A 14,923-nucleotide genomic window follows, 5' to 3' on the forward strand; every position below is an offset into this window, starting at 1 on the left:
TGGGGCCCCTAGTGGTGGTGTTGGGGCCCCTAGTGGTGGTGTTGGTGCCCCTAGTGGTGGTGTTGGTGCCCCTAGTGGTGGTGTTGGGGCCCCTAGTGGTGATGTTGGTGCCCCTAGTGGTGGTGTTGGTGCCCCTAGTGGTGATGTTGGGGCCCCTAGTGGTGATGTTGGGGCCCCTAGTGGTGGTGTTGGGGCCCCTAGTGGTGGTGTTGGTGCCCCTAGTGGTGGTGTTGGTGCCCCTAGTGGTGATGTTGGTGCCCCTAGTGGTGGGGTTGGTGCCCCTAGTGGTGATGTTGGTGCCCCTAGTGGTGATGTTGGTGCCCCTAGTGGTGATGTTGGTGCCCCTAGTGGTGATGTTGGGGCCCCTAGTGGTGGTGTTGGTGCCCCTAGTGGTGGTGATGTTGGGGCCCCTAGTGGTGGTGTTGGGGCCCCTAGTGGTGGTGGTGTTGGTGCCCCTAGTGGTGGTGGTGTTGGGGCCCCTAGTGGTGGTGGTGCCCCTAGTGGTGGTGGTGTTGGGGCCCCTAGTGGTGGTGGTGTTGGTGCCCCTAGTGGTGGTGGTGTTGGGGCCCCTAGTGGTGGTGGTGCCCCTAATGGTGGTGGTGGTGGTGCCCCTAGTGGTGGTGTTGGTGCCCCTAGTGGTGGTGTTGGGGTTCACTAGGGCGCCATACCTGACACACCCAGCTCACAAACCCACTCTCTACTGTATCTCTACCCCTGCCATTCGTAATGTATTTCACTAGCCCTACACACATGACTAGCGACTGCTACTAAGACTAGCCGTCAACAAGCTGCTGTGTGGGCAGCTACTCAGAATGAGGTCAATGGGAATAACCGGTAAAGTAGGACGCTGGATACTCAGTTTTCTGTCAAACAGGACTCAGTAAGTAACAGTCAATCGTATAAAATCGAGTCCGAGCGAAGTTAAAAGCTCTGTATCTCAGGGTACAGTCCTTGCACCGCTGCTTTTCCCTATTCTCATATCAGATATAGACAAAAATACAAGTCACAGCTTCGTATCATCCTTTGTAGATGACACAAAAATCAGCATGAAAATTATCTCTGCTGAAGACATGGAAAAACTTCAAGCTGATATTAATAAAGTTTTCGACTGGGCATCAGAAAATAAAATGATGTTTAACAGTGATAAATTCCAGGTACTCAAGTACGGCAAAAATGAGGACCTTAAACATAATACAGAGTACAAAACACAATCAAATGTGCCCATAGTAGGAAAACAGCATGTAAAGGATTTGGGAATAATGATGTCTGACGACCTAACGTTTAGGGAGCATAACCAAGCAAGTATTGCGTCAGCCAGAAAAATGATCGGATAGATTACGAGAACTTTCATATCCAGGGATCCCATCACAATGGTTGTACTCTTCAAGTCACTTGTGTTGTCCCGTCTTGAGTACTGCTCAGTACTCACTTCCCCCTTCAGAGCAGGAGAGATTGCTGAAATAGAGGGAATACAGAGAACATATACGGCACGCATAGACGCAATAAAGCACCTAAATTATTGGGATCGTCTCAAAGCTCTCCAAATGTACTCACTAGAAAGGAGACGAGAGAGAGAGCAAATAATATACACATGGAAAATACTGGAGGGCCAGGTCCAGAATCTGCGCAGTTAAATAACAACGTACTGGAGTGAACGATATGGAAGAAAATGTAGAATAGAACCAGTGAAGAGCAGAGGTGCCATAGGCACCATCAGAGAACACTGTATAAACATCAGAGGTCCGCGGTTGTTCAACGTCCTCCCAGCGACTATAAGAAATATTGCCGGAACAACCGTGGACATCTTCAAGAGGAAACTAGATTGTTTCCTCCAAGGAGTGCCGGACCAACCGGGCTGTGGTGGGTATGCGGGCCTGCGGGCCGCTCCAAGCAACAGCCTGGTGGACCAAACTCTCACAAGTCGAGCCTGGCCTCGGGCCGGGCTTGGGGAGTAGAACAACTCCCAGAACCCCATCAACCAGGTATCAAGCAGCAGTGTGGCACTACACACATGACTGGCTACAGGTACTAAGAGTAGCAGTGTGCCTCCTATCACGTGTGGCCCGTCCCCGTGACCTTCATCCCAGCACAGTGATAACACCCGGCCTTGGACGGTTAACTCACGGCCACTGTCGGTAACGGAAGACTGCCCCCTTACTCTCTTAATTGCCTTGTTCCACTTACAGTCATCTCCTGGTGTAATACCCAGCTTGTCAGTGTCACTAGACATATTACTTCCGTACATGGTGCTGTTAACTCCCCACCCCCCCCCTCCCAGGTGCACTAGTTAACATGGTTCACCTTGTGGCTGCTTCCTCCTCCTCCCTGTGACACTCTGCGTCATGCCTGGTGTGTGGCGTGGGACCTGCATAGTGCTCTGCACCCTCCCTCCTCTCTCTCTTGAGTACCTTTCTAAATTGTGTTAGAAAGTATGTCTGGGATGAGAGAGATGGGGAGGGTGACGACTGGTGAGAGCGTAGGGTGCGCTGCCCCCCCCCCAACCACCACTAGCCCACCTCATTACTGCCCCCCACCACCACTAGCCCCACCTCATTACTGCCCCCCCCCCACCACTAGCCCCACCTCATTACTGCCCCCCCACCACTAGCCCCACCTCATTACTGCCCCCCCACCACTAGCCCCACCTCATTACTGCCCCCCCACCACTAGCCCCACCTCATTACTGCCCCCACCACCACTAGCCCCACCTCATTACTGCCCCCCACCACTAGCCCCACCTCATTACTGCCCCCCACCACCACTAGCCCCACCTCACTGCCCCCCACCACCACTAGCCCCACCTCATTACTGCCCCCCACCACCACTAGCCCCACCTCATTACTGCCCCCCACTACCACTAGCCCCACCTCATTACTGCCCTCCACCACCACTAGCCCCACCTCATTACTGCCCACCACCACCACTAGCCCCACCTCATTACTACCCCCCACCACTAGCCCCACCTCATTACTGCCCCCCACCACCACCAGCCTCCACCACTAGCCCCACCACTAGCCCCACCACCACCAGCCCCTCCACCACCAGCCCACCACCACCAGCCCCACCACCACCAGCCCCTCCACCACCAGCCCCACCACCACCAGCCCCTCCACCACCAGCCCCACCACCACCAGCCCCACCACCACCAGCCCCACCACCACCAGGCCCCCACCACCAGCCCCCACCACCACTAGCCCCACCACCACTAGCCCCACCACCACTAGCCCCACCACCACTAGCCCCACCACCACCAGCCCCCACCACCAGCCCCACAACCACCAGCCCCACCACTAGCCCCACCACCACCAGCCTCCACCACCAGCCCCCCACCACCTGCCCCACCACCAGCCTCCACCTCCAGCCTCCACCTCCAGCCTCCACCACCAGCCCCCACCACCAGCCCCCACCACCAGCCCCCACCACCAGCCCTCACCACCAGCCCCCACCACCAGCCCCTCCACCACCAGCCTCCACCACCAGCCCCCACCACCAGCCCCCACCACCAGCCTCCACCACCAGCCTCCACCACCAGCCCCACCACTAGCCTCACCACCACCAGCCTCCACCACCAGCCTCCACCACCAGCCCCCACCACCACCACCACCACCACCAGCCTCCACCACCAGCCCCCACCACCACCACCACCACCACCAGCAGCCCCACCAGCCCCACCACCACCAGCCACCACCACCACCAGCCGCCACCACCACCACCAGCCACCACCACCACCACCAGCCACCACCACCACCAGCCCCACCACCACCAGCCACCACCACCACCAGCCCCACCACCACCAGCCCCACCACCACCAGCCACCACCACCACCAGCCACCACCACCACCAGCCTCCACCACCACCAGCCACCACCACCACCTGCCACCACCACCACCTGCCACCACCACCACCAGCCCCACCACCACCAGCCACCACCACCACCAGCCACCACCACCACCTGCCACCACCACCACCTGCCACCACCACCACCTGCCACCACCACCACCTGCCACCACCACCACCAGCCACCACCACCAGCCACCACCACCACCAGCCCCACCACCACCAGCCACCACCACCACCAGCCCCCACCACCAGCCACCACCACCACCAGCCACCACCACCAGCAGCCCCACCACCACCAGCCCCACCACCAGCCCCCACCACCGCAGCAGGAACCCAACAATAACGTTATGCTCCCTAGAAAGTCATTCACACGCTCCCTGTCGAAAAAGGTCGTCTGTGTGAAAATGTCGGAAGACCTTGAGCAGTGTAGCTTGTTCCGTGGTGAGGGGATGGTGGGGGTGGGGGGGGTAGGGGGAGGGGGGGGTGACGGGAGTGGTGATGAGAGTGGAGGGAGTAAGAGGGTGGTGTGTGTCTGGAGGGTAATATTCACCATGGTGTTTACATGATCACCTGACTCTTAAATCGCCTTTCTCTTTACCTCTTGTTATAGTGCTTCAGACAGCGCCCCCCCCTCCTTCCACACGCACGCACGCACGCATGCGTGGATTACATTCCATGTTATGGAATGTGGAATCGGAGAAAATAGACCACACACAAGCAACAAATTATGTGGAAAGGAATTACAGAACTGTAATAAAGAACGAGACCTGAAGGTGGTTTTGGATAGTAAGTTGTCGCCAGAGGAACACATAAAGAACATTGTGAGAGGAGCGTAGGTGTCGCTTTCCAACTTCAGACTTACTTTTAATTAAATTTTTCATCAAAATCAGAAGTCTCCCTGTCACCCCTCCAGCATGTTCCAGTTCCCATAACAGCCTCTTGTGTGGGACTCTGTCAAAAGCCTTGTTTAGGTCCATATAGACACAGTCAACCCAACCACCTCTTCCTGTAGTATCTCTGTGGCTTTATCATAACAGCTAAGTAGATGTGTTACACAGGATCTTCCTGTTCGAGAACCATACTGTGTGTGTGTTATTATGTCATTACTCTCTAGGTGGTCAACCCATCTGGCTTTATTGTTCCTAGTGTTTTGACTACCACGCTTGTTAATGTTAACTGCTTTCTTCTTACTTAGCTCCAAGAGCATTTTTTTCACTTCGTCTCTAGACACCTCTATGTGCTCTATGTTGTTCTCTTTAATTCTTATTGTGTCTGGTTCCCTGAAGATTTAATATTGTACGAACACACTTTGAAACTTTTCGTTTAATGTTTTAACACATTTCCTTTTCATTTGTCATGAATCTGTCTCCCGTTTTCAACCTCTGAATATTATCCTTTACCTGCAGCTTGCTTATAATGAATTTATAGAAAAAGCCTGGATCTGATTTACATTTGTCTGATATACCGTTCTCAAAGTTCTTCTCTGCCTCTCTCCTTAGCTTTTAGATAGTATCCTGACTTGTAAGGAATTCTTTTGAATTCCTTTTGAATAAATGAAGATAAAACAGACACTTAAATATTCCTAGGCCTAGTATAGCACACACACATGTACAATATTACGTCTCAGATATCATGTATTAGGCCTAGGGAGGGTAGGATAGGCTAGTTTGGTTTGAGGAGGTGGCGGAGGAGCTGGCCAGACTCGCCACATCAACACCACAAGTTATCACTGAGTGTTGTAACAATGAGACAAATATGAAGCAATATAAGAAATATTGAGGCCCAGGCACAAGTGGCGAGGAGAGGTATACTGTAGGAGGGAAGCCAAACCCTGCAACACTACAGGTGTGTCAGTCAAAACACCCACTTCACTTATGGTATAAGGAGACATGCTTGCAGTGACTCTATGTACATGCGGCTCAGGCTTGGGGACAAATATTACTGGCAATATGGGACACGTTTAAATAGTAATGACACCAAGTGTAAGGTATGTGGTATGTTAAGGTCTCACACCCTTGCCCATTATGTTCTTGATGGCCAGCTGATTAATGTATATAGCAACACTGAGATAAGGACTGTTCGTGAACAAACAGCCTGGATGTGTCACAACGGAAGGGTTGATGATATTCTGGAGACATATAAGAAGTTTCAACCACAACTGTAACTTTTTGTTGAATTGTCTGAATGTTTATTGCAAATTGTGTGTGTACCTGGTCATGCAAGTATTTGTGTGTACGTCTGAACACACTGTATGTGTGAAGGAACAAATGTATATGTTTATCACTCAGAATGTTCGGTAATATGTTGATTGCTTGTGATGTGTCTATATATATGTAATGTATATATAATATAATGTGTGTGTGTGTAGTAGACATAATAGAATAAAACTAGATGGGTTAGAAAGGTAGAGTTCAAGGGGTAATAGCTAGATTGTGCAGACACAAATAGTAAATACAAAGGCAGACGTTGAGACAGGGATACAGACACAGTTACAAAGAAATACACTTAGACAAAGACATAGCAAGAGAGAGGACGGGGGGGGGGTAAACCTTGTTCATGTGTAATTAGTGGTGAGTCAGATGTGTGAGAGCCGCCACACCTGCAGAACTCTTTCCTCCCAAATATTCACATCTGTCTTGCTTTCACCCTCTCTTCTCTTTCATATTATGGATGTTGTTTTCCGATGCTGTATGGTGAGGTCTGGGTCTGAGTGTAGGCCAGGTGGTGTATGGTGAGGTCTGGGTCTGAGTGTAGGCCAGGTGGTGTATGGTGAGGTCTGGGTCTGAGTGTAGGCCAGGTGGTGTATGGTGAGGTCTGGGTCTGAGTGTAGGCCAGGTGGTGTATGGTGAGGACTGGGTCTGATTGTAGGCCAGGTGGTGTATGGTGAGGTCTGGGTCTCAGTGTAGGTAAGGTGGTGTATGGTGAGGTCTGGGTCTCAGTGTAGGTAAGGTGGTGTATGGTGAGGTCTGGGTCTGAGCGTAGGCCAGTTGTTGTATGGTGAGGTCTGGGTCTCAGTGTAGGCCAGGTGGTGTATGGTGAGGTCTGGGTCTCAGTGTAGGCCAGGTGGTGTATGGTGAGGTCTGGGTCTGAGTGTAGGCCAGGTGGTGTATGGTGAGGTCTGGGTCTGAGTGTAGGCCAGGTGGTGTATGGTGAGGTCTGAGTGTAGGCCAGGTGGTGTATGGTGAGGACTGGGTCTGAGTGTAGGCCAGGTGGTGTATGGTGAGGTCTGGGTCTGAGTGTAGGCCAGGTGGTGTATGGTGAGGTCTGGGTCTGAGTGTAGGCCAGGTGGTGTATGATGAGGTCTGGGTCTGAGTGTAGGCCAGGTGGTGTATGGTGAGGTCTGGGTCTGAGTGTAGGCCAGGTGGTGTATGGTGAGGACTGGGTCTGAGTGTAGGCCAGGTGGTGTATGGTGAGGACTGGGTCTCAGTGTAGGCCAGGTGGTGTATGGTGAGGTCCGGGTCTGAGTGTAGGCCAGGTGGTGTATGGTGAGGACTGGGTCTGAGTGTAGGCCAGGTGGTGTATGGTGAGGACTGGGTCTCAGTGTAGGCCAGGTGGTGTATGGTGAGGTCCGGGTCTGAGTGTAGGCCAGGTGGTGTATGGTGAGGACTGGGTCTGAGTGTAGGCCAGGTGGTGTATGGTGAGGTCTTGGTCTGAGTGTAGGCCAGGTGGTGTATGGTGAGGACTGGGTCTGAGTGTAGGCCAGGTTGTGTATGGTGAGGTCTGGGTCTGTGTAGGCCAGGTGGTGTATGGTGAGGACTGGGTCTGAGTGTAGGCCAGGTGGTGTATGGTGAGGTCTGGGTCTGAGTGTAGGCCAGGTGGTGTATGGTGAGGTCTGGGTCTGAGTGTAGGCCAGGTGGTGTATGGTGAGGTCTGGGTCTGAGTGTAGGCCAGGTGGTGTATGGTGAGGTCTGGGTCTGAGTGTAGGCCAGGTGGTGTATGGTGAGGTCTGGGTCTGAGTGTAGGCCAGGTGGTGTATGGTGAGGTCTGGGTCTGAGTGTAGGCCAGGTGGTGTATGGTGAGGTCTGGGTCTGAGTGTAGGCAAGGTGTTGTTTGGTGAGGTCTGGGTCTCAGTGTAGGCAAGGTGGTGTATGGTGAGGTCTGGGTCTCAGTGTAGGCAAGGTGCACCTTTTCCCTTTATGAGTATAACTTGCAGTATTTGCAGTGTTGTCAGTGACGGGTGTCAGGAGTGTTGTACTTCCCACTACCATGTTCCTAGTGAGTGTTGTGTAGGGTCACTGTGGGTCACTGTGTATAACACAACAAGGTCAACAATGCCACCAATGTGGTCATATTTCACCAAATACATATATTTGTGTATAGGTTAATAGTCAATATTATACATAGTGTATATTGTGAATACACAGTGTATGCCATGTACACATGGCGTGTATATCTTGTATACATGGCATGTATGTCGTGTATACATGGCGTGTGTCGTGTATACATGGCATGTATGTCATGTATAATAACCAAACCAAAATGACCAGTTGGCCGCGTGTGGCACATAGGCCCTTCTTACCCTCGTCACCACCACAACTAACGGGATCCCACCAATTCCAGCCGACGTGCGCGCGCGCGCTCACCAAACTACCTGCTCGCCAATTGAATCTGGTGTAACAACCATCCCCCCCCCCATCTGAGGGGCACCACAACTACCCCCACTATGCTGAACTACTGCGGGGGGGATGCCGTTAAAGGGGGGGGGGAGCATTAATGGTGTTAAGGGTTTGATAAAATAATGGAAGGTTTTGTTGCGTGCCGGAGAGGCGTGTGACAGCTTCCTGGATCAAGGATAACCTCTTGCAGCCTTGGCGGCTCCCCACTCCATTATGGGCCTTGTGTGCTGGCTTGTAAGGGTCATTGTCTCTCGTTTCCCTTTGTACTTTTCTGCCATGGTGGCTGAGGTGGTGGAGGGGGTTGTGGTGGTAGGGAGGGGTGGGGGGTGGGGGGTTAGTGGTGATGGTAGGGAGGGGTTAGGGGTGGGGGGTTAGTGGTGGTGGTAGGGAGGGGTTAGTGGTGATGGGGGGTTAGTGGTGGTGGTAGGGAGGGGTTAGGGGTGGGGGGTTAGTGGTAGTGGGGGGTTAGTGGTGGTGGTAGGGAGTTAGTGATGGTGGTAGTGGGGGGGGGGTGAGGTGAGGTAGTGGTGGTGTTAGTGGTGGTGGGAGGCTGGAGTGGTTATCATACTCACCTAGCAACCCAGTATTCCAGAGTTCGAGTCTCTCTAAGGTCTCCAGCTGGCTGTAGTAAGAGGTTGCCAGTACGGCTGATGGTGGTAACCCTACTCTTCTTGACCAGTAGTGTTGACTCACACCAAGCTCTTGGGTCCCGCCTCTTGCAAACTGTCCTCATCTGTATCGCAATTACATGTTTCTGTTATATCATAATCATAAGGGGGGGGGTGTTTATTTGAACACACACACATATATATATATATATATATATATATATATATATATATATATAATATATATATATATATATATATATATATATATATATATATATATATAATATATATATATATATATATATATATATATATATATATATATATATATAATGTGTGTGTGTGAGTACAATGATTTTTTAAAAAATCCACAAGGGCCGTGATGAGGATTCGAACCTGCGTCCGAGAGCATCCCAGACGCTGCCTTAATCGACAACTCTGCCCTTGTGGATTTGTTCATTTGATGCATCATGCAATTGTGATTTCTGAGTACAATGCTTTTTTTATGATTGTGAACACACTTGCCTGGCCCGTGGGGCACAACTGGCTTGTATACTTTATTCATTTGGCCCACACACCTGCTCCAAACACACACACACATGGCCTACACATCTGCCACAGGGAACACACACACACAACTGTCGAGCTAGGCCCACGACTATCTATATTCTGTCCACAAAAACTGGCCTCCGGATGGTAGCCTTTATGGAGCCAGACTTTAGTGCCAAGGCTCTTGGGTACAAGGCTTCCAGGGCTGAGGTTCCCCCCGGACATAAGGGCTTCCAGGATTAGTCTTCCAGCAGTAAGGTTTACCTGATTAGTCTTTAAGGTCTAAGGTTTCCAGGAGATCCTCCAAGGTTACGTTTCTAAGGAATAGTTTCCAGAATTATGATTTCCCAGGTTGGTTTTCCAAGGGTAAGATTTCCAGGATTAGTCTCTTTGGAGCATGACGGTGGAATAAAGGTAGTTAGGAATGAATTGAATGACTATGGCTTCCAAGGTAAACGCTCCTAGGACCAAGACCTCCAGGCCAAAGTCTCCTAGGACCAAGGCGTCCAGGCCAAAGGCTCCTAGGACCAAGACTTCCAGGCCAAAGGCTCCTAGGACCAAGACTTCCAGGCCAAAGGCTCCTAGGACCAAGGCTGCCAGGCCAAAGGCTCCTAGGACCAAGGCTTCCAGGCCAAAGGCTCCTAGGACCAAGACTTCCAGGCCAAAGGCTCCTAGGACCAAGACTTCCAGGCCAAAGGCTCCTAGGACCAAGACTTCCAGGCCAAAGGCTCCTAGGACCAAGGCTTCCAGGCCAAAGGCTCCTAGGACCAAGACTTCCAGGCCAAAGTCTCCTAGGACCAAGGCTTCCAAGGTAAACGCTCCTAGGACCAAGACCTCCAGGCCAAAGGCTCCTAGGAACAAGACTTCCAGGCCAAAGGCTCCTAGGACCAAGACTTCCAGGCCAAAGGCTCCTAGGACCAAGGCTGCCAGGCCAAAGGCTCCTAGGACCAAGGCTGCCAGGCCAAAGGCTCCTAGGACCAAGGCTTCCAGGCCAAAGGCTCCTAGGACCAAGACTTCCAGGCCAAAGGCTCCTAGGACCAAGGCTTCTTGGGAACGAAGGGTCTCTGGAACACTTGTGGCATTCCTTCCAGGACTTGAGCGTCTCCATTAATTTCCAAATAAAACCTTTTCATGACAAGCTCTTAATTCTTCCTTGTGACTTGGATCAGCGGATACCTCAGGTCTTGACCCCAGCCCCCACCCGTCCTCTTGACCCCAGTCCCCACCCGTCCTCTTGACCCCAGCCCCCACCCGTCCTCTTGACCCCAGCCCCCACCCGTCCTCTTGACCCCAGTCCCCACCCGTCCTCTTGACCCCAGCCCCCACCCGCACTCGTGACCCCCAGCCCCCACCCGCACTCGTGACCCCCAGCCCCCACCCGCACTCGTGACCCCAGCCCCCACCCGCACTCTTGACCCCAGCCCCCACCCGCACTCTTGACCCCAGCCCCCACCCGCACTCTTGACCCCAGCCCCCACCCGCACTCTTGACCCCAGCCCCCACCCGCACTCTTGACCCCAGCCCCCACCCGCACTCTTGACCCCAGCCCCCACCCGTCCTCTTGACCCCAGCCGGACCCTCCACTCTTGACCCCAGCCCACCCGTTCTCTTGACCCCAGCCGGACCCTCCACTGTTGACCCCAGCCCACCCGTCCTCTTGACCCCAGCCGGACCCTCCACTGTTGACCCCAGCCCACCCGTTCTCTTGACCCCAGCCGGACCCTCCACTGTTGACCCCAGCCCACCCGTCCTCTTGACCCCAGCCGGACCCTCCACTGTAGACCCCAGCCAGCAGCAGGTGGTGAGGAGTGGAGGGGGTCACCGCCCCCCCCCCCCCCCTCACCACAATGCACAACATCAGTTCTTAAAAACCCAGAAATTGATTAAGAAACCCACCAACAAAGTTATTTTTTTATTTCTTATATTTCAAAGAACAGGAAATACCTGCCGATCCATGCACGTGTTAAGGCAATAATAGGCTGCTTGTACGACAGTTGGTAACTCTCAAGTGGGAGCCAAGAGTACACAATTATCCCCAACATACTTATTAAGTTTTTATAATTACCAATACAATAATATATATATATATATATATATATATATATATATATATATATATATATATATATATATATATATATATATATATATATATATATATAATATTATTATTATTATTAAATATGACCGAAAAAGTAAGATTAATAATTCTAACACGAATTTTCTCGATGTTTCTTATGTTTCTTTTCACTGTTGATGGTAATTGAAAAATCAATTCTCCAAAATTCATTTTTATTTCTAGTCTGACGCGACACTTGAACGCGTTTCGTAATAACTTATCAAGTTCAAGTGTCGCGTCAGACTAGAAATAAAAATGAATTTTGGAGAATTGATTTTTCAATTACCATCAACAGTGAAAAGAAACATAAGAAACATCGAGAAAATTCGTGTTAGAATTATTAATCTTACTTTTTCGGTCATATTTAATAATATATGTCTACAGGAAAGACTGCTACCAAAATATACTAATATATATATATATATATATATATATATATATATATATATATATATATATATATATATATATATATATATATATATATATATATATATAATCTAAAGTGTGTGTTTGTGTGTATCATACAAATCAATCCCTATCTTACATACGGTATCTGTGCATGGGGTCCAACCACTGCAAATAACCTCAAGTCTATCATCACTCAGTAAAAATCTGCTATCATAACTATAAGAGTCTGTGGTCAGACAACACACAGACAATCTGTTTAAGTCCCTTAACATGCTAAACATGCACTCCACACATTCTCATGTGCTATTTACATGTACAAAACCTTGCTCCTAAATGCTAATCTTGATCTGAAACTTTCCCTTGATATGTGTAATAGATCCCATCAGCACCACACCAGAAAGAAATATCTCTATGATATCCCCCAGAATCATACTAAAGCTGTACACACACTCCGTGCAAATATAAGGACCCGTCTATGGAACTCCCTCCCTGATGAATTCAAAAGTTGTCTAACTTAAGCCTGATTCAAAAGTAAAACCAAAAAACTAAATAATTTCATGCTGATAGTTTCCTAGCTTGTGCCTCAGTGTACTATCCACTCCCCAATATTAGTACTTAAGACATATCTTCTCTAGTGTAATCACATCTTTCAATTTATATTGTAGTTATATGTTGATATACAATTGTGCTACACTGTACCTTATCATCTTACCTGACTTCTTTACATTAAGGATCTGCCTCAAACTCTATCACGTGTTAAGAAAACTTAAGTTATTAGTAATCAAGTTATTGTGTGTTAATTCTTTTGACATGTTTCTTTTTTGTGTAAATGAAATAAATAGTAATTAGAAAAAAACGTGTGTGAGGATGAAGGGTGGCGGGTGTCAGGTGGGTGAAAGAGCACATCACTTCAAGGTTCAGCGTCAGAAAGGTCAGAGTAGTACAGCGTTTATATGGGCTACGACCCACAGCCTCCGCCTGCACACTGCTCACCAACACATTTTAAACCCAACCTATTCCTTGCCCTAACCTAACCCACCCTAACTTTACCCAAACCTAACATAACCTAACCTAACCTTGCCTAACAATGTGCACTAAACGGTTTTAAAGATTTGAAAGCCAGCTTTAAAGATCCGTCCTGGGTAAGGTTTGACCAAATTGACCTTTGGTGTGTTAAACAGGACCAGAATATTGTATACTGTAGAGCATGTTGTATGTCGTATATTGTATGTTGTAATATCTATTGTATAATGTAGGTTGTATATTGTATACTTCTTATTATACATCTTGTGCTTATGAGCAAAAGCCGAGTAGGACTGACCTTCCCTTAGGGGTTGACCTCCCCCTATTCCAGCCCCCCCCCCCCCTCCCCCAGCCCCCCTCCCCACGTCTGCCCCCCTCTCCCTCCCTGTACCTTCACCTGCACCCCATCCTTACCCTCCCCTCCTGTACCCTCCTCACCCCACCGCCCCTCACTGCCAAACTCCTCACCCCACCCCCCTCACTGCCAAACTCCTCACCCCACCCCCCTCACTGCCAAACTCCTCACCCCACCCCCCTCACTGCCAAACTCCTCACCCCACCCCCCTCACTGCCAAACTCCTCACCCCACCCCCCTCACTGCCAAACTCCTCACCCCACCCCCCTCACTGCCAAACTCCTCACCCCACCCCCCTCACTGCCAAACTCCTCACCCCACCCCCCTCACTGCCAAACTCCTCACCCCACAGTCCCTCACTGCCAAACTCCTCACCCCACCCCCCTCACTGCCAAACTCCTCACCCCACCCCCCTCACTGCCAAACTCCTCACCCCACCCCCCCTCACTGCCAAACTCCTCACCCCACCCCCTCACTGCCAAACTCCTCACCCCACCCCCCTCACTGCCAAACTCCTCACCCCACCCCCCTCACTGCCAAACTCCTCACCCCACCCCCTCACTGCCAAACTCCTCACCCCACCCCCCTCACTGCCAAACTCCTCACCCCACCCCCTCACTGCCAAACTCCTCACCCCACCCCCCTCACTGCCAAACTCCTCACCCCACCCCCCTCACTGCCAAACTCCTCACCCCACCCCCCTCACTGCCAAACTCCTCACCCCACCCCCCTCACTGCCAAACTCCTCACCCCACCCCCCTCACTGCCAAACTCCTCACCCCACCCCCCTCACTGCCAAACTCCTCACCCCACCCCCCTCACTGCCAAACTCCTCACCCCACCCCCCTCACTGCCAAACTCCTCACCCCACCCCCCTCACTGCCAAACTCCTCACCCCACAGTCCCTCACTGCCAAACTCCTCACCCCACCCCCCTCACTGCCAAACTCCTCACCCCACCCCCCTCACTGCCAAACTCCTCACCCCACCCCCCTCACTGCCAAACTCCTCACCCCACCCCCCTCACTGCCAAACTCCTCACCCCACCCCCCTCACTGCCAAACTCCTCACCCCACCCCCCTCACTGCCAAACTCCTCACCCCACCCCCCTCACTGTCAAACTCCTCACCCCACCCCCCTCACTGCCAAACTCCTCACCCCACCCCCCTCACTGCCAAACTCCTCACCCCACCGCCCCTCACTGCCAAACTCCTCACCCCACCGCCCCTCACTGCCAAACTCCTCACCCCACCCCCCTCACTGCCAAACTCCTCACCCCACCCCCCTCACTGCCAAACTCCTCACCCCACCCCCCTCACTGCCAAACTCCTCACCCCACCCCCCTCACTGCCAAACTCCTCACCCCACCCCCCTCACTGTCAAACTCCTCACCCCACCCC

The 14,923-nt window shown here is 51.5% G+C and overlaps 1 protein-coding gene across 1 annotated transcript; it reads left to right on the top strand.

Moving 5' to 3' along the window:
* The first annotated feature begins 10,055 nt into the window (after positions 1-10,055).
* Positions 10,056-10,727, top strand: LOC123748503 (adhesive plaque matrix protein-like). Its single transcript, XM_069300359.1, has one exon. It carries the CDS (start codon positions 10,056-10,058, stop codon positions 10,725-10,727), a length of 672 nt encoding a protein of 223 aa, XP_069156460.1.
* The last annotated feature ends 4,196 nt before the right edge of the window (positions 10,728-14,923 follow it).

The sequence above is a fragment of the Procambarus clarkii genome, chromosome 43 (genome assembly GCF_040958095.1).
Source record: "Procambarus clarkii isolate CNS0578487 chromosome 43, FALCON_Pclarkii_2.0, whole genome shotgun sequence".
NCBI lineage: Eukaryota > Metazoa > Arthropoda > Malacostraca > Decapoda > Cambaridae > Procambarus > Procambarus clarkii.